The 25505-nt window shown below is 42.1% G+C and overlaps 1 protein-coding gene across 1 annotated transcript in view; it reads left to right on the top strand.

The window, feature by feature from the left end:
- LOC140235451 (bridge-like lipid transfer protein family member 1) overlaps nt 1-24796 on the top strand; it is a 98939-nt gene extending 74143 nt beyond the window's left edge. Inside the window, exons 52-63 of the mRNA XM_072315478.1 lie at nt 26-196; nt 734-1054; nt 1734-1941; nt 2974-3131; nt 9598-9769; nt 10405-10664; nt 17636-17920; nt 18736-18918; nt 20019-20165; nt 21945-22085; nt 22463-22772; nt 24463-24796. Coding sequence (XP_072171579.1) covers nt 26-196; nt 734-1054; nt 1734-1941; nt 2974-3131; nt 9598-9769; nt 10405-10664; nt 17636-17920; nt 18736-18918; nt 20019-20165; nt 21945-22085; nt 22463-22772; nt 24463-24715 — 2609 coding nt within the window. The 3' untranslated portion in view covers nt 24716-24796. The remainder of the gene's footprint in view (nt 1-25; nt 197-733; nt 1055-1733; nt 1942-2973; nt 3132-9597; nt 9770-10404; nt 10665-17635; nt 17921-18735; nt 18919-20018; nt 20166-21944; nt 22086-22462; nt 22773-24462) is intronic.
- The last annotated feature ends 709 nt before the right edge of the window (nt 24797-25505 follow it).

Raw genomic sequence — 25505 nt, 5'->3', positions numbered from 1 at the left:
TCCTTCATTGTCTCTCCTCGTTCAGTCATGTGTGACGTTGGATCGGCCGTTTTCCGTTACGACATGCGGCGACTGACCGAGGTGCTGGCCTTCCCCAAGGCGTGGTATCGCAAGGCCATCGTCCAGAGACTTTTCTTTGGCGAAGAGGAGCAGATGGAAGACATGTCCAGTCCGGAGGATGAGGCTACCTCAACCAGTAAGTTGACCCTAAAAGGTGACCAAACTCGGATGACCCAGGCCTTGACACAATTAGCTGTGTAGTTTTTGTTTTGTTTTGTTTTTTTGTTTTTTTAAGGGAAAGGGTATGACAGCAAAAGTAGTAATTCTTCTTGTTATACATCACATACACACACAAATCACATGTTCATGATGTTAACATGATGTTTCTTGTAGAGCATTCTGACTGATGTTGTGATATAATTTTTTATTCATTTTGCTCGGGGAGAGGAGTCATCCTGATGACGAAGCAATTTTATCTTTTGCTTCATGGTAAACCTTACAATGGTGTGTATACTTGCATATGCCTGTCAGCTCTAGGCATATTCAGAGTGGAATCGTGGCAGATAAAAAGCACAATGACCAAATGCATTGATTCTCAGTCTTTTCATTTCAAAGAAAAATATAGGGCAAGGTAATACAAAATGGCAGATGATACTCAACAAATGTATGAGAGTGAGAGAAAAGAAAGAAAGATGTGTAAATGACCTGTGTGTGTTTCTTTCTGTCACGTCAGTTCCATCCAGTGACTCATCCACTGATTCCGAGGACAGTTTCACGGATCTCCCGCCCCGCCGCTACCAACGCAAGCGCACCCCTACCAGTGGGTCGGCCGCCACCTCCAACTCCCCGTCCGGCCCATCAAGCAGCAGCAACGGCACCCCCGCCACCCCCACAGGGCGGGAGCGCTTCCCGTTCAACCCGCCCTCGCCCAGCCTCTTCAGCATCTACTCCCAGCTGCCCAGCCCTTCTTCCCCTACCCTGTCCCAGCCGGGGTCACCCATGGCAGGGGGAAGCCCCCCTCGAAGCAGTCCAGATCTCAGGAGGATGGTCACTGGTAGGTTGCTGCGTCTCCTTTATCCATTCTTGTCCCCCCCCCCCAAAAAAAAAAAAAACCAACAACAACAACAACAACACTAATACTAACTCCTAGAAGTATAAAATCCTAAAACTTGAGTAAGAGAAAATAGGAGGCTATACTTTTAATAAGCTTCTTGCTTCTTTGATGTCATCCCCTCCTGTGTTACAAAGCACGAGAAAATACCCATTAAAAAGAGCCATAGGTTTTCAAAAAGGAGTAGCTGAGAACAAGGTATTTGTTCATTTAAAAATGATTGATACAAACCTGGAATTGGGAACTACATGCACATGTATATACCATTTATTTACTGCCTCACACCCTTACAGTATAAGAAGTGTTATAGGTTGACATAAATGTTCTTTCAAACTTAGTTTTTAATGACTTTGTCACTGACTTCTGAATCCTGCATCATTTTGTCAAAATATATGAAGTCATGCATAAAATAACAAAGCACCAGATATCTGATATAGATTAAGTTGTGCATCAACAGATCAAACAATATCAATGTCATTACCACTTCCGATGCTGAAATGACCTCATACTCCATTTAATGATCAATCAATATTGTGCAGCCATTGCTCTTCAAACTTCAAGATGAAGTCATGCATTTACATCAAACTACAATGGATTGTTTGGGTCATATCTTGTCCACCAGAGAAAAGATTATCCAAGGAGGAGACGACCAGCCAGTCGTCAGAGCCCTCCGGCTCGGAGCACAGCCACTCCCAGGCCGCCTCGGACCCCAGCAGCAGCTCGGGCTCGCTGACCACCGGCCCCTCATGGAAGACCATCCTCCTCATCGCCGTCAACTTCTCCGAGGTGGACACCCACATGAACATGAGCAACGTGATGGGCAGCACGCTGTGAGTAGTAGTTGGGGTCAGGTGTTTGCCGGGTCATGTGCGTGCATGGTAGCCATAGAATGCCATGCAAATATGTGGCAAAGTATTTTACTCAGATCTGTGCATACCAGGTAGCATAGAATGTGGTGCACATGTGTGTTGAAGGGTCTTTCTTGGATCTACCATTACAAAGTATCGTAGCAATAGAATGTTTTACACACATTGGGCAAAGTGTTTAACTTGGATCTGTGTGCAAGGCAGCCAGAGAATGTTATACACTGTAGATGTATCAGAATGTGATATAGACACTATGAAGACAGTTTTTTTTTCTTACTTTCTGCTACATTTTCCAGAAGGGTACAGGTTTTACCAAAGTAGTGCGAGACAAGGTGAGTGTAAAGCCCAAGTAGTACACGTAAAACTGAGACGTGTGAAGGCCATGTTGTGTAATGCCTGTGTGGTGTCAAAGTAGCGTGTGGAATGTTAGATGTCAAATTAGAATGTGTGAAACTTGTGTTGTATCAAACTTGGTGGGTAAAGTTTGATGTCAGATAGGCTATGCAAAGCTTATGTGGTTAAAAAGGGTAGCTGGTATGGAGCTTGGAGACAAATTAGGTTGTGCAGAGCTCTGCTTGAATTTACTAGGCGTGTAGCAAAAACAAGTGGAATTATTTCTCAATTTGACTTTATTTCGTCTGGATGCTGAAAGCATTAGTCATAATTCCCTGTTTCCCACACAAGTGTAATTGAGAAAGTGGAATATGGTGTGTTTCCCTCATGAGATTTGGTTTAATGCCCCTTTTAGCCACCTACAGTAAATTGAAAACAAATGCAGTCATTAATGAAGACAATTGTGCAGATTTCTGTGAATCATCACAAGTTTCAATATTTGTCTTCCCCATCAGTTCCATACATTTAGCTTCGGTGTTCCGCGCCCATCCAGACAAGTAGAATTTCACAGAACCCTATGTCTGACAGTGATCCTCTAGACAATACTCTCACTTCCTCCCCTCCCCATTTCTCTGTCTGTTGCTGGTCACTTATTTCACTCAGGTGGTCAACCAAGGACCTGCGTTGCCAGAGCCACCTGACCATCGACAGCACGGGCCACCAGATCTTTAAGATCAGTACCGGCCTGAGGCAGTCCAGTCTGGAGGCCAAGGGAGGGGTCATCGGCGGACTGCTGGAAGTCTCTCAGCTCAGCTGTACAAGTTAGTCTTGTCATTTCATTTCTTGCCCCCTTTCCTTCACTCTTCCTGATTCCTGTAAGATTTCTGAAGTACAACATAGATGAATACATATGTACTGCAAAAGAAGGGCAAAAATCTAAGACATGTCCACAGAAAATGTGAAATTGAGAAGGTAATAATGGCAGGAGGAAAATTCAAGGTAAATGAGTTGGAGGAATTCAACATTCCACATGTCTTTGTAGAGTCTTAACGGTTGGGCAACAAGTGGGCGCGGCAGTACAAGCTTGCTTCAAATAGTGCACAAAGTTTACAAGAATTGAGGGCCATGACTGCTGATGTCTGCAACAGGCAGTGTTGCTAGATGAGGATGAATCACAACCTACCAGCTCTGTTTGATTACTTGTGTTAGCTATCATTTTGATAATTACAGAGTTTTGCAGTTCAAGGTTTATTTTTTAGTTATCTTGCCTGTAATTATTTTCATCCAGTCTAATGCATTTATTTGGGACCTTATGATTTTTTCTTTTTTAATACAATGGACTCCTGGTATAAGAAGTCCTGGGGACCGGCAGTTTTCTTTCGTAATATCGAAATTTTGTTATGACCAAACAAAGAAACAATAAAAAACATAATAATGATAATGCTGCAGCCTGAATTTTTACTTTGTTGTAAGGCGTGACAGATTTAATTTCACGAGCGTTCGGCCGCATGGGGAACGCTCGCGTTCCTCCTTTTGTTAGGGGACGCCCCTATTCCTCCTGCGTGCAGAATGGGGGGCTTAATCCCTCTATTCATCACTCTAATGAGGGCGTTCCTTGGACGCAACAGAACGGACTTGCTCACAAGTCGCATTCATGGCGTTCCTTTCCGCTTTAGGAACGCAAGGATTATCCCAACCACGTGCCTTCCGCGCACGGCTTCACCTATGAAAAGAACAATTTGCGCCGGCAAGTGCACAATTTACGGTGGACGCCAGAATTCCACATCGTTCTTGCCAGTTAAAAATAAATCGCGTGGCAAAAAATAGGGTGAGAGAAATCGCGCACTTCAGACAGTTTACAAACGATTGCGACTCCACATGCATTTTTAATCGTCAAGTACAGTCGCCTACGCTACGGAGTAACATTGCACCAGTTCGCAAAATTCTCTCGACTCGCAGTTTCCAAGCGTCATGAACAGGGCTGGTATTCCAAAAGTTTTGCCAAAGTTTTGCGATTATTCACAAGCAATAATTCACAAGCGAGAAGTTGCATTCTGGTTTACTTTTCGATGACATTAGTCATGGCTCGACACTTACGGTGCCCCCGGTGGCTCGGGGCCACCAAAAACGCACGTCGGGCCACTAAAAAAGTCGAATGTTTGCCTTTACTTTCGAAAATGAACAGCGGTAACAATCGGCTCCGTAAGATGCTAAAATAAATGTCATATGTTTGCTCTTAATTTTGGAAATGAATAACGGTAATATTCGACTCCGTATGATACTAAAATAAATGTCGGATGTTTGCTTATACTTTTGGAAATGAATAACGGTAAGAGTCAGCTCCGTGCGGTGCTTAGATTAATGTCAGATAATATTGATTTTGCATTCGGAAATGAATTAAGGATAACATTCGGCTCCGGAATATGCTGAAATAAATGTCGAATGTTTGCTTTGTCGTTCGGAAATGAATAATAATAATATTCAACTCCGTATGATGATAAAATAAATGTCTGATGTTTGCTTTTATGTTTGAAAATAAGTAGCAATAACATTCAGCTCCGGAAGATGCTAAAATAAATGTCGAATGTTTCCTCTGACGTTCGGAAATGAATCAGAGTAATATTCAATTCCATACGGTGATTAAATAAATGTCGGATATTTGCTTTACTTTCGAAAGTAAATAGCAATAACATTCAGAAGATGCCAGAATAAATGTCAGATGATTGCTTTTACTTTTGGAAGTGAATAGCAGTAACATTCTGCTCCATACCATGCTAAAATAAATGTCGGATATTTGTTATTCCACACTGCTCGATTTAAAAAAAACACAAAAAAACCTGTTACGATTCGCTATTTTAATATGCTGAAGGTTCGCTTTTCTTATAAGTTTCAAAATTTCGGACGTTATATAGCTGATTCGAAAACGAAGTTTCTTACCACGAATATGATAATTCCTTTACAGATAAACGACCCACCTTTTTTCCATTTTCGGATGAATGAACCATCTGAATATTTTTTTTTTTTCCGGAATGATGAATATCGTGCAAAGAAGTAAACGATGTCACGTTCAGAAATAAACCCATATTCCCGTCACAGGAAAAGATTCGGCGTTTTTAATTTTCTTTTAGCCAAAAATGATATAAGTTTCGTACCATGCACGTAATTCATTCTCACATTTACGAACCTTCGGAATAATGCCACAAATGGTATTAACGAGCCCTAATACAATTTTGGATTAACAAATTTATTAGTTAAGGCATATCAAATTTGCGTGTTTTGCGGGTTCTGCAAAAAGAGCCATCGGATTTACGAACCTTATTCTTCTTTCGGAATAATGAACATAAGGCAAAGGAAATAACGATGCCATAATAAGAATTCAACGTATTTTCTTGCCTCAAAGATTTTCAATACTATTTTCCGAACTACTAACCCCCAATGTCAGACTAAAAATCCGAAAATTAAATAAGCTTTGCTTTCTGATGTTTTGTTAATCCCAGAAATTAAAAGGAACAAGTTGTGTTATTCGTTTTCAGAGTAACGTAATTAATTTCATATCCCGATAAATGCACCTTTAGAATCACAAAATTCGTGCGGTTTCGGATTAATGAATCGTATTTATTTGTCACATCAACGAATACCAATCTCGGCAATCACGGCCTGTCACATTTGCCTATCTCGTCTCACAGCGTTGTTTCACGTCCGTCCCGTTTTGTCCTTGATGGCCTGAAATGTGACTGCCGTGGTTACCGGGAACATGGTGTAAACGCGGCTTTTAGCTTTACACAACCCAATTCCACATCTCCAAGAGCCTGAAATGCTCAAAAGCGAGATTCTCTTTGCAGGTCGACTTGAGAATGGACAGGTTGGTATTCCTCCTGTGCGGAAGCAGTCAAGCTGTAGGCCTATACATGTATCCCCTTTCCATGGTCAACTAGTCATGTGCCATCAAACAATGAAAGTATCGATCGGGCACCAGCTACACATAGTCATGAATAGACATTGCGCTAATGGGCTCACAAACTCTTTTGTTGTATACATGAATATTGTCACTGGAGGCAGGTATCTACTGAGCTGAGCCTCTATCGCTGTGTACATCTTCATTTGAGTTTTATTGCGAAACAAGCACACGCGGATTAGTAACGGCATTGCACAAAACCCAAATCTCTTGAGAGATTTTGAAAGAGCGGGATCCGAAACCTGGACCCGTTTCTAGACACTGTAAGTTTTAAATTTGATTTGAAAAAACAAACGCATATTCCCCAAAGTGCATGCAACTTTGCGATTTAAATGCAAGTGCGTTGCTGTGAAGATATGCGTGTGATTTCGTATGATTCTGTCGAGATAATTTTTCAGTGCCGACTGAGTTGAAATAGGATGTGTGATTTTCCTTCCCTAAGTCGCCATGTGATTTTGTTTTGTTTAAATTTCTATTGCCATACTCTGAAAATGAATTGTTCTCGCGCTCCGATTCGCAACTTTACCGCTCTGTACGGCGCGGGCCAGTCTGAAATAAAAAGAAGAAGAAAAATTTGTTAATTCGGAAACGACATCTTTCGGCTTACTAACCTTCGTAAAGATGAATATCTTTCCATCGTCGGACTTATTTAACTTTGGACTGAGATTTAAACCTTCGGAGTAGCGAACTGCAGTAACAATAATTTGCTACTATTTTTTCACTGACATTTCGTGAAGCATGATGCGTTTCGGTAGTTTGAAATGTGTAAATGTTGCGATGTCTTTCCCCTGCTAGTGCAGACTAAGTTCGGTCATGGCGAAAGTTCCGTTACGAAATTAAAAAAAATATATGATTCTTAAAGTCTTTTCAACAATAGCACGCTTCGGTATAGATTTTTATGCGTTTAAACGCAGTTTCTAGTTTCGTACAGAAACCGCAAGTCTTTTCTGCAACGCTCTTGCGTTTTAAATACAGCGTTGCTTGTGATTTGATGCCTTGCATTTGACTTTTAGAATTGCGTTTAAACGCAATTGAGTTTAAGTTTCTATACAATTTTCTAGTGTCGGATGATTATCAAACGCAAGTCTTTTCGGCGTTCCGTGTGATTTGATGGACTTGCATTTGATTTTTGGGGTTGCGTTTAATTTTTAATTTTGCGTACGAAGTAAAAAATAATACAGGTCTTTTCAACAATAACTCACTTCCGTAGATGTTTAGAGATGCGTTTAAACGCAGTTTCTTATAATTTCGTACAAAAACTGCATGTCTTCTCGGCAATGCTCTTGCGTTTAAATACAGCGTCGCGTGTGATTTGATGGACTTGCATTTGATTTATAGAATCGCGTTGAAACGCAACTGAGTTTTAAAGAAGTTCCCTACAATTTTCAAGTTTCGTACGATTATCAAACGCAAGTCTATTCAGCGTTCCGCGTGATCACAAGGACTTGCAATTGCATTTGATTTTCAGAGCTGCGTTTAATTTTTAATTTTGCGTACGAAAAAAACAAACAAAAAAATGCAAGACTTTTCAACAATAACGCACCTCCGTAGATGTTAAGAGATGCTTTTAACCACAGTTTCTAGTTTCTTACGAAAACCACAAGTCTTCCCTGCAACGCTCTTGCGTTTGAATACAGCGTTGCGCGTGATTTGATGGACTTCATTTGACTTTAGAGTTGCGTTTCAACGCAATTGAGTTTCAGGTTTGTACAACTATTTTCTAGTTTCATATGTTTATCAAACGCAAGCATTTTCAGCAACGCACTTGCGTTTATGTGCAAAGTTGCTCGTGATTTGATACACCTGCATTTAATTTTTAGTTGCATTTAATTACATGTAGTTGCATTTGATTACTTTTCTAAAAACGGGCCCAGGTTTCTATTAATGCTTCGGAATAATTAACGTTAGAATATTCGGTTAAACAGAAACACCTACACGTGTATCATGTTCTGATAATGATTTTCTACTAGGACCTTTATGTGTACACAGTTTGTGCGTTTTGAGAATAACGAGCAGGAGAAAAGGGGGAAAGTGAACTGCTTTGGGTAGGCAACTACATGTAATTCTCCAAAGAATGTAAATGAATGTATGCCCTTTCATTTCTGGCGTACAAGACAATGGACGCATGGCGCGAACGCTACCACGCCGTACACTAGCGAATTACCGACTCGCGGGAAAACAATTCTTTTTCAGAGAATGGCGATAAGATTTTGAGCGAAAAAAAATATGTCGACTTAGACGAGGGAATAAACACGTATTTCAGCTCAGTTGGCACTAAAAAATCAGGTCGACTTACGCGAGTTGTCGACATCTAACTGTCGACTAAGACGAAGAAATTTTCAAGGAATAACAAAGGCAAAAATCGGGACTTTTTTATCGTGTCGACTTTACTGTACTATAGCTCCATAGTTTCAGCAGAGCCAGATGTGTATGCACCTAGCCCCTGTTCCCAGGCCCCATGCAATTGACACGATGTTTACGACCCATTCAGCACGTACGCAAATTCCTTTACCCTGCGGTTTTGCCTGGCGGCAAACCTGCTTTGAAGTTCCTGGAAATTTCCACCAGCCTGTTGCCTGGCTGGCACGGCCATGGGTGTCAAGTTTCCGTCAATCTACCTAGCTATTGTGAATGTTTTTCTTAATACACTTGTCACTTCATTACACACATTTTGCTTCACCTGAGAAGCTGCTTACAAGAGTGGTCTCACGCTCATGTAAGGGGAATAAATACTCTTTCGGATATACTTTTTGATTACGCCTCTCGTCGACGCAAATTAAGGTAATCACAGCGTTACTAACGCGTAATAGTGCGATGCCTTTGGTGGTTTCATTTGTTTGCTAATTTGTCCGTTTTTTAAGCTTCCATGAAATCAACTGTGTATAAGTGTTCAGCACAAGACAAAGGGAAGACTTAATCCGGGCGTTCCCGAACGCTGGCTACATGGAGCGATGGCTTCGTGGTCGATTGGGTGCAGTGAAGTTGACGCTATTGTGTTCGAAACAAAGGCACTAAACAAAAGACTTTTAAGCTGGCGTTCCCGAACGCGGACGGCATGGGCGCATGCCAAGCTCGAGCCAAGCTGGCTACTTAACAGATAAGAAGGCATGCCGGACGCGGGCGAACGCTCGTGATATTAAATCTGTTACGCCTAACCGGAATTTCGTTATAACCATGTTTGTTAGAACAGGAGTGCACTGTATATACTAAATTGATATTCTAATCTACCTCCATCTACCTCATTTGCTGTATCTCCATCCCACTTTTGGTGTCCTCATGATTGTCTCCACCCACTCCCTCTCCCCTCCCCTTCCCCCCTTCATCACACCCAGGTGGTCAGACCAAGACCCCAGGCAAGGAGCCTCACCACGACCTCCAGCTCCAGCTGGAGAGCTTAGAGTCCCGCATCGACTACATGGGCTCCAGCAGCCTCCTGGCCCGCCTCACCGGCATGGACATCGCCTGCAAGGACGAGTGGAAATTCAGGGCCAACTCGGACCCAAAGTTAGTGCATCCCACTCCTTCCATCTTTCGGAAATCATCTTGGAATCAATGGTTCTTGGCATATTCAACTTCTTTTTATAATTTCAGTGACATTTTTGTTTTTGTTTTGTGTTGTTTTATGCAGTCTCAGGTCTGTAGTGATGATAAATTTTGTACATACATTGTATCTTAAAGTTGATTTTGCAGAAAAAAATATCACAGAACTTCCTTTCACCCTTTCTGTATTACACAAACTGTTATTATGCAATACCATTTTTTCATATATCTTTAAGTTTTTGATAAGGTTGTATAATGAGTTGTGTGGCAAAAATGTTGTTGTTCTTACAATTGTTACCTAAATAGACATATGTCATTACAAAAGTGGGATTTAATTCATGGTGTTTGTCTCAATCATTTTACTAGTATCCTTAGCTTTGTTTAAGGTTTCTTTGGCATAGTGAAATTTGCAGAAAAAGAAGGGAAATATAAAATTTTCACATTTGTCTTAGCATTCGAGTTTAGGTCCATTGGTGCTGATGTGGTAAAATTTACTACAGCTGAAAAAGGAAAATGAATTCTAAAAATATCTTATGATTATTTCATTCATCTTGATATACGATTCATCACATCTCTTCCTCTCCCCACAATCTATGCAGGGTAAAATACCACACGGTTGAAAGTGTGTATGCCAACACCACCATCGGCTGGGACACGCTGCAGCTGCTCATCTGCCGCTCCACCACGCCCGACATGCTGCGCATCGCGGCCCGCCTGGAGGAGTTCTTCACCCAGCAGTTCACCAGCAGCCGGAGGATGCTCTCCTCCTGGGACCCCATCGCCACAGCAGCCAGCCAGATTGCCGCCGCCAGACGGGCGTCGCTCAGCACCGCGCCCATCGATGAGATCGATGGCAGGAGTGGGAAGGGTAAACATCCAATGTCTGTCTTGTACTGTGTAGTATGCTATATACGCCATATATATAGTGTAGCGAACAACGGGGCCTTGGCACTTATGCAGACCGAGCCGACCGTCCGTTTGATCGAAATATATGATCACTCTATGAAGAGGATAAAACCTTAAGTTTCCCACCACTTGTACGTCACCAGTCTACACCTTGCACTTCACACTATCTGATTCAAAGGCACATTCTCACTTCTCACATCTAATTCACCCAACACACTGACCAGTGAATTTTCACTCTCACTCCCGACGTCGTTTCTAGAGTACGTCGTTCTCCGACGTTCGCCCTGGAAGTACGTCGTTTGTACTTTTCATTTCCAAAGTACTGTACTTCGTTCTCCGACGTCAGTTCTGGAAGTACGTCGGACGTACTTGTTTCTTCCGAAGTACTGAACTTCGTTCTCCGACGTCTGTTCTGGAAGTACGTCGGACGTACTTGTTCCTTCCAAAGTTCTGAACTTCGTTCTCCGACGTCTGTTCTGGAAGTACGTGGGACGTACTTGTTCCTTCCAAAGTTCTGAACTTCGTTCTCCGACGTCCGTCCAGATACTCAGTTATCCCACGGTGCAGCAAAGCCCGCTCGAGAATGCTCGCAAAGGCTGCTGGATGAGTTGTCATCTGCCGCAGAACCACCGGATGCCATCCCAGTCTCACCAGCATTCATTCCAACCAGTACTTATGTTATACTGAACACGAATGCATCACAATTTCAGAGGCGATGTACCGGAACACCAACTTGTTTATTTACAGGTATAGTGTGTACATACTCACGTTCACAACTCGTACCGAGTACAAGACAGAAAAGACAATGCTATCCCGAGGATCAGCCTCTCTTCTTCACTGCCGAGTACTGAGAATATGAGCAGAGTAGCGTGCAAGTGTGATACAAGCACAGAATTTTTTGAACGAAACATGAGGTAGCTAATAGTACCTGTGCTGAATTATTATAGGCATGGTTATTAATTTCTCCTAAAATTTCCTTTATTCTTACTTTATTTTACACAGACTTAAGCTATCCCTTTAAACTCTTCACAGTTTGATTGAAATCATTTTAATCAAACATCAACACCATATTCAGTCCCATAACTGATCATGTTTACTAATTAATCAACGTTAATTGTCTAAAATGTGTCATATGGCCAACCTGTATACACACGTATACACACACAATGCTAAATGTATGTGTCAAACCTCTGTAACACAACTTTGAACTAACTGTAGGAATTATCGCTGCACTTATCATCCATACTTTTTATCACTATCTGAATCTCCACAAAAACCACTAATTGACAAATAATCATCAATACAGACGACTGACTTAAAGGAACAATTCAAACACTCTTTTAGAATGCATAGCTTGTTACATGTATAAATCAGCACAAAGTAACCACGACTACATTGTGTTACTGAATATGTATCAACAAATATCGCTCTAACAATAGTTTCGCACAAATTCCAAATGAAATGTACTGCACACTACACAAAATAAATATCATTTTGTTACACAACTCCCCCCTCTAATAAGCTTGGTCCCCAAGCTTAACAAATCAAGCTTAATTTATCTTTTGCATAATACAAGTTCAACAACTCTTCTCGAGACTTCTGATCGATTAAACCAAACTACAAAGAACACTTGAAACATATTTGAAACAAATCAAAGTAACTTAAACTAAAGTGAACTGGCAAGAGAAAACAAGACAAAGAAAATACACAGTGAGGAACGAATGTCTTTCACAGAGTCCGTTTTAGTGTCCATTCAACCTATCACTTATAGTCCATGTTCACTACACTCTAATTCACTCCATCGCCACTCCTTTCATCTCCTCTGTGACAATCTCGATGTATTCTCCAATGTTTCTGGTGTATCGTTCCGTGCGTCGGATGACAATGACGTTGTTGGGAATCACGAATTCCCTCGTGCTGTCTTCAAGCGCGGTGGACGCAGACGTCGATGTCGACGTCCCCTAACCCGGTAGACTGCTTCCCTGACTCTGTGCCTGCCATCCAGCACAGTCTGGGTTCCTGCGTCGCAGACTTCAGGTGAGGGACTCTTCCCTCCTGACGAGGTGGACTCGGCTGATGAAGCCTCCCGGTAGATACTCCTTGCTGGAGACGCAGCCCTCTCTGCAGATGCCTCAGGGGACGGAGACCTTCCACCTGTAGAGGCCGTTTTCGCTGGCGAAGCCGCTCGAGAGGGCGTCTTCCCTCCCGATGACACTGACAACGGGGATACTTCTCGTGGCAGTCTCGGTTCCTCACGAACTGGGCTCGAAGGTGGCACTTCTACGGGAACGCTGTCCGGGGGGTTGCTGTCTTCTCGCCGGCTCCGTCGGGAACGATGCTTCCCACCCCTCGACCTTCGTCGGGTGGACCCCTTCCTCTCAGGGGCCACTGTCTCGTGAGGTTGCTCCACCAGTCCTGTCCTGAAGGCTGTTTCTGACTGCTTTACTGCGCCAGGAAAAATGACTTCGTGCCCCGCAGGCACTCTTGTCTTCTCCGTGGCTACCATCCGGTTACAGAACGCTCGCCCATGAGGGTCTCTGCATTGGATATTCTCACAAGGAGTTCGTAACTCTAGTTTACGACAGTCTAGTACGGCATTCGTCTTGATGAAGAAGTCGAGACCTAGAATGCCATCATTCTGTAGGTCCGCCACCGTTGCCTCGGTTACGAATTGAGTGTTTCCCACCTCAATCTCCACTGTTGCTTTTCCCACAATTTTCAGTGGGGAGCCGTCAACCAGTTGAACAATCTCTGTGGAAGTTCGAAGAGAAGGCTTCTTCGCCTCCATGATCTTACTGAACGCTCTCTCTGAGATGAGGGTGTTAGATGATCCCGTGTCGAGAAGAAAAGTGATGGACTGACCATTTGCTTTCCCTTCTACAAATAGTCCATGTCGTCTCGCATCTTGTGACGTCCTCGCACTTTCTCCTTTTGTTCTGTCTTCGGGATGTTTCACCTCATTCTTCTTCTCATTCGTCTTGTCGACCTCATCTCTCTGTTCAGCTAGCATGCGAGTGGTTTCTCCATGAGATTGTTCCGTCGCGGCCCGCGAAGAATCTGATGCCTCCTTGAGTTGCGGGCAATCTCTCTTTAGATGTCCACTTTCATTGCAGTTGTAACATCGTCGAGTTTCAGTTGTAGTTGAAGAGAGCGGCTTTGGCTGTGGACAATTCTTCGCAACGTGGCCTTCACTTCCACACGTGTGACACTTGATGTTTGGCCTACTTTGCTTGTTCATACGTTCTTGGGCTTGATTGGTAATTTGCTGGATGCGCCGTTCTGTTTTGGCGATCAAATTTTCGAGCAGTTTCTCAACTTTGTCGTGAGTCGGTGCTGCAACATTTCCTTGCGTCTCCTCCAGTGCTGCGCGACTATAACCAGACGCTTTCTGGTCCCTTCGCCCGCCTTCCATCTTGAGGAACGCCTCCACATTCAGTGCTGCCTCCACCGCCGCGTCGAGAGTACGAGGCTGCGCTCGAAATAGACCCTCTCTGATTCTTGGATCCAGAATGGCATCCATAAAATGCCCCCTTGCAAGTCTATCATGGCCGTCCTGATCAAAGTCAGGGTACGCAAGTGCTGTTAAGTCGCGGATGTGCTGTCCTAGCTCCTGCAGAGTTTCCTTTGGACCGCGGCGTCGATGCCGCAACTCGGCCAAGAACACGTCTGCCTTACCGCCTGGACCATACCGCTTATTCATTCGGTCAACCAATTCATGGTAAGTTAAACGGCGTCCCGTCTGTTGTGACAACAACTTCACGGCTGGACCTCGTAGACTTGCTGCCAAATATTCCGTGGCTTCCTCCTCCGACCACTTGTTAATTCTGCAACATGCTTCAAAGTGGCAGAGATAGTCTGATACTGGAGTTCTTCCATCAAACCTATCGGGAGTCATCTTAGGTTTCGACAAACTTCTTGTGTCAAACGTCGAGCCAGGGTATGCCAATGTTTTTCTGTTGAATGCCGGCTGTGGAAACGGAGCTTGTTGTCCAGGTAAGCCTCTCGCTTCTTCTGGCAATCGCTGTCCTCTGGGCTGGTCATAACCAACTTGACTGTCAAACTGCCCCATAGGTGAAGAGTGCAATGGTGACATCTCCGGTGCCCGTACTTGTGAATTTCTTGATTCTGCTTTTGGCTGCATCGACGTTCGCAGATCTGCCATCATCTGGTCGATTTCAGCCAAACTATTCTCCAACCGCTGCATTACATCCCGCGGCGTTGGACGTCGAATTTCAGAATCCATTTTGACTTTCTCCGAGTCAAAACTTTCTCACTAAATCCTCTTCCAGAGTATCCCACTCCTGACACCAATTTGTAGCGAACAACGGGGCCTTGGCACTTATGCAGACCGAGCCGACCGTCCGTTTGATCGAAATATATGATCACTCTATGAAGAGGATAAAACCTTAAGTTTCCCACCACTTGTACGTCACCAGTCTACACCTTGCACTTCACACTATCTGATTCAAAGGCACATTCTCACTTCTCACATCTAATTCACCCAACACACTGACCAGTGAATTTTCACTCTCACTCCCGACGTCGTTTCTAGAGTACGTCGTTCTCCGACGTTCGCCCTGGAAGTACGTCGTTTGTACTTTTCATTTCCAAAGTACTGTACTTCGTTCTCCGACGTCAGTTCTGGAAGTACGTCGGACGTACTTGTTTCTTCCGAAGTACTGAACTTCGTTCTCCGACGTCTGTTCTGGAAGTACGTCGGACGTACTTGTTCCTTCCAAAGTTCTGAACTTCGTTCTCCGACGTCTGTTCTGGAAGTACGTGGGACGTACTTGTTCCTTCCAAAGTTCTGAACTTCGTTCTCCGACGTCCGTCCAGATACTCAGTTATCCCACGGTGCAGCAAAGCCCGCTCGAGAATGCTCGCAAAGGCTGCTGGATGAGTTGTCATCTGCCGCAGAACCACCGGATGCCATCCCAGTCTCACCAGCATTCATTCCAACCAGTACTTATGTTATACTGAACACGAATGCATCACAATTTCAGAGGCGATGTACCGGAACACCAACTTGTTTATTTACAGGTATAGTGTGTACATACTCACGTTCACAACTCGTACCGAGTACAAGACAGAAAAGACAATGCTATCCCGAGGATCAGCCTCTCTTCTTCACTGCCGAGTACTGAGAATATGAGCAGAGTAGCGTGCAAGTGTGATACAAGCACAGAATTTTTTGAACGAAAAATGAGGTAGCTAATAGTACCTGTGCTGAATTATTATAGGCATGGTTATTAATTTCTCCTAAAATTTCCTTTATTCTTACTCGTTCACAACTCGTACCGAGTACAAGACAGAAAAGACAATGCTATCCCGAGGATCAGCCTCTCTTCTTCACTGCCGAGTACTGAGAATATGAGCAGAGTAGCGTGCAAGTGTGATACAAGCACAGAATTTTTTGAACGAAAAATGAGGTAGCTAATAGTACCTGTGCTGAATTATTATAGGCATGGTTATTAATTTCTCCTAAAATTTCCTTTATTCTTACTTTATTTTACACAGACTTAAGCTATCCCTTTAAACTCTTCACAGTTTGATTGAAATCATTTTAATCAAACATCAACACCATATTCAGTCCCATAACTGATCATGTTTACTAATTAATCAACGTTAATTGTCTAAAATGTGTCATATGGCCAACCTGTATACACACTTATACACACACAATGCTAAATGTATGTGTCAAACCTCTGTAACACAACTTTGAACTAACTGTAGGAATTATCGCTGCACTTATCATCCATACTTTTTATCACTATCTGAATCTCCACAAAAACCACTAATTGACAAATAACCATCAATACAGACGACTGACTTAAAGGAACAATTCAAACACTCTTTTAGAATGCATAGCTTGTTACATGTATAAATCAGCACAAAGTAACCACGACTACATTGTGTTACTGAATATGTATCAACAAATATCGCTCTATCAATAGTTTCGCACAAATTCCAAATGAAATGTACTGCACACTACACAAAATAAATATCATTTTGTTACAATAGCAAGTCTAATTTTTCATGAATAGAGACTTCCCAACAATTCGCTAATGTGGAGTATAGTAATGAACTGAAAAGTGTAATGCGTGCATGTCGCATTCATGTCAGATTCAGAGTTGACATTTTTTATTATTGTTGTTAAATTACTATATACGCTGAATATTTCGCGATGATTTTATTTTCGCAAGTCAGGTGCTATTCGCGAAATTAAAGACACGAAAAATATTGACTCTGATCCCGATGTGGATGTGATGTACATATGTACATTTCTCCATTCAGTACAGGACTCCACGATAGCGAATTTAACCACTCGCGAAATCGTCGAGAATTCCTGATTCGTGAAAATTTAGACTCGCAAAATATATGGAGTACACAGTAGTGTATGAATACACCATGAAATATATTGCATATATAGTAGCAGATAGTGTCATTCTATTATCTCTCGATTGAAAGTCAGTGTATAGTTGCTGTGAATAACCCGTAATGAAGTCCGTCCTGAAATATCCACAATCAAGATTTATGACGACGTATCGTAGCAAATAAAGCATGGAAAAAGCAGGATTGAATGATATGTCATGGACTGGATGTGAAATGCACATAAGTTTTCCAAATTCCAAAGAAGTCAACATAATTATGACAAGGATTTTCACTTCTTTACAAGGGCAGGCGGTCATGGTGATTTGAAACTCTAGTCACGTACCTGCTTCCATTGAACCTTTTATGATAAAAACATCTTAATTATTATGAGCTTGTCTAAAGATAAGGCACAATAATTCCAAGAGTAGATACCAGTAATTATCAATACCCATGAACACCAGTCTAAATTGATGCCATTTTGAGGAGCATGAGTCATATTTGAAAAATTATGCCCCTATGAGCAATTCTCATCAACACATTCATTATTCCCAGGAGGCAAGGGAACAGAGGCAGACCCTTCCAGTGGGTCCAAGGAGCACCAGCACTGGCAGTCGGTCTTCGACTTCCTCATCCAGACCTTCCACCGGGCCCACAAGAACCAGCCCCGCCCGGAGGGCATGCGCCTGGGGGGTCAGGTGACCCTCCTGGGCAAGCAGGCCCTCCTGGCCTGCTTCCACGGGCTCAACTTCCGGTCCAACTCCTGGGCGCTGTTCACGCTCCGCGAGCCCAAGCTGGAGTTTGAGACGGAAGCCCTCCAGGTTCCCTCCTCTGAACACTGTGAGTCATGAATCAGGGTTTTCTCTACAAACTTTCACAATTTTGCATGTCGCAGGGCACATGCAGTCCTATATACAGTGTAATGGCACACATTATGCTCTGTAGATGATGACAAGATATTATTGTTGGCTTTGCTATTATTCTTGCATCATTATTTTGACCTGATGTTTGGCATGTTTGTATAGATTCACTTATCTTATTACCACCAATATGCATAGTCATATACCTTTCTAGCACGTTTCTGTGCAGAAAAAAAAGAAAAAAAGAAAAAGACTTGACTGTGAGCCTGCACACGTATGCTTTCTGCTTCTGCTCACTCAGTGAGGCACTATTGATAGCAGGAGGGTCTGTGAAAAAGACTGCAAGGTATATGACAAACAGTTATGACCTTGAACCTTGAAGCTACAGTCCTGATAGCAGCTTGTTCATGAAGTTAATCGACGACGAGTGTGGGACATTATAATATGGTGGACTTCTGTTATAATGAAGTCCTTGGGACCGGCAGTTTTCTTTCAGTATATCGAAATTTCGTCATAACCGAACAAATAATAAAAAACATAGAGCGGATAATGTTGCGGATTAATGCAAAATCCAGGGCTGGGTTTAGAGTAGTCTGAAGCCCACAGGAGGCTGCATCCCTTTTATGACAGGCAGAACGGCCTCCTGGAAAGCAGAAATTGGTGGTGCTGTGACTGCAAAGAGAAGTAGGCAGTTCCAGGTCCTGGTTGTTCGGGGGTAGAAAGAGCATTGGTTTGTGTCAGTGAACACGCAGAACTGAAGCATGATTGTTCGAATTCCCTTTCTAAAACATCCAGGCGGAGAAGACACTCTGGTCCTGCAGGACCTACTCTTCAGCCTAGGCCACAACCAGACACAGCGTGAGGAGGGCTGGCTGGCCACCATCCTCCGCGTCACCAAGAACGAGAGAAGCCACTTCCCCTCCACCGGCTCCATCATGGAGGCCTTCCAGTACGTCAGCTCCATCAGCACTCCTGAAGGTGGGTTTCTTCCCGTAGAGACTTGACCCACCTCTCCTGTTTCTCACTGTCTGTATTCTGAAGACATGTTTCTTTCGTTTAACACATATCACAGTAATTTGCACATGCTTGATTGTTAATATTAAGTGGACCAGTTTGGTTGGCAAAAGGTGTTCAGATGCAGCCCAAAAATTGACCAAAACTGTTTGCTGACCATCCATGGAACACTGACAGCCATTTGCCAAGTGCATAGAACCCTTTAACCCATTGAAGACTAGTCTTGAGTCTACTCAGGCATGTGCGTACAGGAAAAACATGTTATAGCAATATTAGCGTGTCCTCAATGGGTTAACAGCCTCTGACAACCAACTACTAACTGAAGATTTGAGGTTGCAGAGAAGTCAGCAAGTGGTTTTACTTACAAGTAGGGCTTATTGGGCAGCATGTGCATGGTATTCAGAAGCAGTACCAATTGCTTTATCATCTTGACATTTCATTAGTGTGCACAAAGTACTTGTGTTTGAAGGGGGAAAACATGTAAGCTTATAGCATGTGATTGGGCACAATTGGCAGGTGAAAGAGTGAATTGTTGGAAGTTTTAGTCCATAGAAGGATCTTGTCACCTTGAAAGGATATTTTTTATTCAAAATAACATTCTACTTTTCACTCTCTGTAACCATGATGCAGATTACCACTGAGTGTATAATGAAGATTGATTATGTTGATCCAGATTTTTTCTCAGTCCGCATCAGGCATCCTGAAGAGACTTTCAAAATCTAGACTTCAATTGTTTAAGTTTGTGGGAGTGATATACTTGCTATAATTTTGATGCAACAAGCACAGACCTTGATTGCTTGGGGAGAGAGCAAGAGAGAGAGAGGAAAAAATGATCTGCTCGAGGAGAATGAGGTCACCTTGATCTAAAAAGGAAAACATGAACACATGCACCAATATATCTGCTATGAGATTGCCAATCGTTTACTGACTGTTGATAAATGCAAAATTTGGCAACTAAATTTAGTAGAGTACAATACATGTCTGGAGAAAATATTTGAGCTTATGCTGGAAATATTTTAGCATTTTGCCATATGGTGCCCATTTCCTTCTGTGATACTCTACAGAATTTGAACAGTACTTCCAGTATGGTGACCTGCCGAGCCAGAAGAGGGGGACGCTGAAGCACGAAGCCGACCCCATCTTTGCCCTTCCCAAGCTTCAGCTGGAGATGAAATCCAAGCACCACCAGAAGCTACGACCTCCTAAGCCAGGTAGGTCGGCTTCTCTGGATCTTACAGTCACACGTCACATACTGGGCTTCCATAGTATGTTTGGGTGACCCGCACCTTTGAAATATGAAAATTGTTTTACCTGTAAATGAGTTTGTTTAAGTAAGGTTTCATTTGTTGTGTATCCATTAGTGTATATGATTTAAAGTTCACTTTGTAAGTCTTTGTTAGTCTTTAAATACTGTACTGGTAAATTATGACAATATATGTGTATCACACCCACATTACATGAGAAAAATGGGAGAGAATGTGTTTACATTTAGAAAAAAAAAAAGAAAAGAGGTTGCCACTACTAAATGAAAAAAAAAAACAACAGATATTTCTTTCATTAAGCCAAGGATAATGCGATTCTCTTCTCTCTATTCTATTCTATATTCTATTCTCCATTATATTTTCTGTGTTACATGACTTCAAGGAAGCCACTTTGTGTGATGCTGTGATGATTCTCATGTATATTCCCTTGTTCCACTTTATCCTAATCCTTTATGTAAAGACCTCATCACATAGTTATAGATCTCTTGTAAAAGTTAAAAGGATGTTTAATCATTCCTCACCCCTGCTCAGAGAAGGAGAAGACAATGCAAAGTAGAATTAAATGTATGCAAGTCTATTCCGTCAGTACTTGGTTAGCATGTGCTAAATCCTCCGGCTTACTTCCGGCAATGGGCAAAACCCACTGTCATGAAAATTTCATGACATATGTAAATTCATAGGATTAAGGTTTTAATTCTACATACTTCAGCGTCATTGAAAATTTCTTCAGTCTCAATCTTTCCAGAGAGAGGGAAAAATCATGAACAAAAATGATATATAACTAAAGACAATAACTCTAAAATGTTGCCCCAAATATATTGACCTGCATGTATGAAGTGTTAGATGTAATATTTAAATCAATATGTTCTTGACCCATTAGTAACTGAACTGCCTGAAACTTCCTGTCAGATTACTCCCTAAACACCCAAAACTGCCCATCTGCTTTATTATAGATTTATGCTTTACTATTTTTATCCTTTTCATATAGAATATATAATTATGTAATTTGAAGAGGTCAAAGGTCAACTAAAGTATGTCAGAATTATTTCTGTTACACGCAAGTCTCTTGGTACAGTCTTAATAGGCTTTCAAATAAACATAACTTATAATAGACAAAAAATAAAAATAAACATGCAGTGATCTATTTTGCATAATTCAGAAAGTTGCCAAATGAGAGTAATATTGCTGTATCTTCCAAGAAATAGGCCATTATGTATGGAATCTTCAGTTGCTAAAGGGTTATAGATTTATGAGACATTTGAATTGATACATTGTAGCTATCAGCTATTCCTGTGATGCTGACTGTGTTTAACATGGTACTTTAGTTTTAATATAATATAATAGGTGTGTATTGCAGAATTTTGTGTGAAAAATAGCAGGTTTCTTTTCAAGGCCTTGTTTCAGAGTGCTGGTGTTCTGTTCAGTAAATCATGTGAGTGGTCATCGGCATTATGGCTATACCAAAAGCTGTGTGTTTGCTCCTTTCTCCAGCCTCACTAAACTGGAATAACGTGGTTCATGCCCCGACATGTTTTCAGTCGATGACAAAAATGGTGTGCCACAAACACTGGCTGCTTAACATTAACCCGTTGCTGGCTGGAACAGAAGGTGTCTTGTATCATACTTATGCAGAATGATAATATATTGAAGAAAACAGGTCATCACATTTCTTATAGCATGGAGGGTGCCACCTAAGTCAATGTCATCATTGTATTTTTTGTCTCTCAGATGCACCGGTATCACCATCGCCGGAGGTGATGGTCACCTTTGTGACCCACTTCACTGACCACATCAACGTCACCATGGACATCGAGCTGATTCTCTTCCTCCACGACATGGTCCTGGCATACATCACGTACAAGCAGAAAGGTGAGCCCTTTCTAACCAGAGACGTTAGCTGGGTCATCTGCCTTCTCACATGGACCCTCCTCACACGTATGCCCTTGTGCTTATGTGGTGATTGTTTGTACGGGAGGAATGTTTGTGTAGTCTGTTGCTTTTGCCAAATTTGGGAGTTAGGAGATCAACTGCCAAACTTAACAAGCTTGTGATTCCATTCCACTAACGTGTGTAAAAATATATGTGGATGAAATATCTGTTTAATACTGTATTCAGACCTACAAAGGTTTTTACAAAGAAAATCAGTAGTGATTGCACAGGTAAAGTTTTGTGAGTGGTAGTTTGCTAGCTTTAGATATGAAGATGTTCTAATTCTTAACTTGATGCAATTTTTTTTCTCTTCAAAGTCATGGCACCCACCAAGGCATTAGGGTCAAGCTTACAGCTTCCGTCGTCCAGTGCGGACAAGCAGGCCCTAACCCTAAATCTCCCATCCTTAGCCAAGTCCTCCTCGTCCGCACCGCCACCACCTCCTCCCACGATGTCGTCGTCATCGTCATCGCCGTCCCCATCGTCCGTGTCGCCCATGGACGGGGCGGAGGGCAAGAAGAGGAAAGAGGACAAGAAGATGTTGAGGCAGGCTGCCGTGACGACCCCTCTCAACACTGACGGCCGCCGATTCGTCTGCTCTACCTGGCAGCTGGAACCAACCATAAGGTCAGTTGTCCCGAGTGTCTGATGGCCTAGAGATGGTTCTTACTCAACTGGATTTGCAAGAAAAACAAAAGACTTGTCTTTGTCTCCCAAAGAAGTGCATATTCACCTTCATTTTATATGCATGAGCATTTGCACATGTAAGAGGAACGGAACAGATTAAGTTGTCTCGTCTCCTTTGTGTAAACAGTGCACATAATGCATCAATATGTAGGCAGGAGGAAGAAAGTCTGCATTACCACGTCGAGATATATGGCCTGTCCTTCTGCATTATTTACCATCACTCAGTTAAATTAAAAATGCGCATAAAAGGCTTGCCGGCTGTCCGTCGATCAAGAGGCGACCTTGCGGCAGGACAGTTTCTCAGACAGTCTCTCGCCTCGGCTCATAATCCCGGGATCATGTGACCTCGTGTGAAGACGCGTTGGTGATGTCTCCAGTAATTCCCTCTCAGCATCATTAGCATCAAGCTGATCAGTGCAGATTTTTGGTGTTGATGACTTGGATCCATTCTGACTGCCATGTAGTTCTTGTTTTATTTTTTGCGTTTTTCATATATCTCTCTCTTTGTTCATCTCCTTTTAACAAAGAGATATGCATTTATTGGCTGCGAAGTTTGCACAAGGTCCATGTGCACTATATCCAAAGATAATATGATTTGTATGATACTTTCCCTATATATTTTTGTTGTTGTTGTTGAAAAACAATTCAAAAGTTTGATGACTTAGTGTACTCTGTTGAATATTGCCATGAAGAACTCCAAAGAGTAGAGGAGACCAATCTCCATGTTCTTATTTCTGGTTTGAATTTAAGCTTATTTTTACGTCTTGAAATGAGGCATGAATTGCAGTGTGCATTTTCCTTTTAGCATGATTTTAGTAACTTTATGCAGCATTATCTTATTCAAGTCCATGAATGTAGATGTTTTGATGCATACTATTCACCAGATTACTTATTGGCTGTAGCAAATATGTATTACATGTAAATTTTCTCCCTTTTTTATGCCTCCACCCTGAATTGTTGCAAGAGGCATTATGTTTTGGGGTTGTCCTTCCGTCTTTCTGTTTGTAATTGCTTTTGTGGACAGCATAACGTAAGACTGTTAGAGGTACCCAAATGAAACTTGGCATTATTATGTATGTGTGAGTGGACGAAGTTGTGCCTGTAAACTTTTGGGTGCACACATTCAAGTTCAAAGATCAAAGTCATGGCCAAATCCTTAAAATTTCACTAATTCCTTCATATCTCTGCAATGCCTTAAAAATATTTTCATGAAACTTAACATAGGCATGTATTACCAGGAAAAAAATTTTCTTGGGGAAGTTTTGGGCCATGAGGTCAAAGTTCAAAGGTCAAAAGGCAAGTGAAAATGCTAAATTTTAAACACATGCAAAATCAAAGATAATAAAAACTAAAAAAGGAAGTATTATTTAATAACTAAAGCAAAATCACCATATCATATCACATAAGTATGAGTGAGGTAAGCTTAACTCAATATTGATATCATAATGTATGCTTAGCAATAAAAAAGAAATCAATCATATTCAACAAAATTATTCTGTAATGATCACTTTCAAAATATTGATCCAATCTCTTTTTGAAACCAATGTACTCAACGGGGATGCTGCATGAGAGTCATGATGAGTATTGCTAGCGAATCATTCTCAATGTCAATTCACAATCCCAACTCCAGGTTATTGTCATGGGGAGGAAAACAGATAGAACCGGTGGGCGTGGACTACATCCTCCAGAAGCTCGGCTTCCGCCACGCCCGCACCACCATCCCCAAGTGGATCCAGAGGGGCGCCATGGACCCCGCCGACAAGCTCCTCTCGCTGCTGGCCAAGAACCTCCTCATGATCATCATGGAGAAGGAGAAGAGTGAGGCAGAGAAGCGGCACAAGGAGAGGGGGCTGCCACACCCGAAACAGAAGGAAGCGAGGTAGCAGGACGCCACGTGACTGACTCTCGCTGATGCAGAGGAGTAGCTCTCGTGTATAAGAGGTTTGCTGCCCCAACCCTACCTCCACAGAAAAAAAAAAAACCAGAAAGAGAGACATTTAAAGGGATGGTACAGTTTTGGTTGAGATGGGGCTTCCGATAATTTTTTGAGATAATGAGATGATGAAATATGAATTAGCATGTAACACTAAGAGGAATTTAAAGGTTTTTTTTATGCCTCCGTCACAAAGTGATGCCGGAGGCATTATTATGATGAAGATTGGTTTTGAAATGGCTGAGATAATCAAAACAAAGCAATCCTAGTAAAAGGTGACACCCTCCTTTTTATTAGGATTGCTTTGTTTTACTTTGTTTTTGGATATTTCAGCCGTTTCATAACCATTTTCATTAACTAAACTATGAATTTCTCTTAGAATTGTATGCCCTTTAGGGTGGTTTTTACGTATTTTACAAAAAGTTAAAAGCTGAATCCTCACATCAACCAATACTCTACCATCCCTTTAAGAAAGAAAAGTCTTTTTTTTTTCAATGATGTGTAGGTGGTACTGAGCATCTGTTACACAAGAGACCATGCTGTAACCAAAGTGGAGGGATATGAGAGGATAGGCTGTGTAGTCATGACAACCCATATGACTAATGTGTACTTCATTGCCACTGATTTCTCGTATTACCACGGGATCTCAAATGATATACAATATGTTGAAAACTGTTTCACAACTCTTGCCAGTACTGGGGCTTTTTAGGGGCAGTTTACTGGAATGTAGTATTTAACAG

Source organism: Diadema setosum, chromosome 11, assembly GCF_964275005.1.
Source record: "Diadema setosum chromosome 11, eeDiaSeto1, whole genome shotgun sequence".
NCBI classification, from domain to species: Eukaryota; Metazoa; Echinodermata; class Echinoidea; order Diadematoida; family Diadematidae; genus Diadema; species Diadema setosum.
This window is presented reverse-complemented; position numbering and strand designations above follow the sequence as displayed.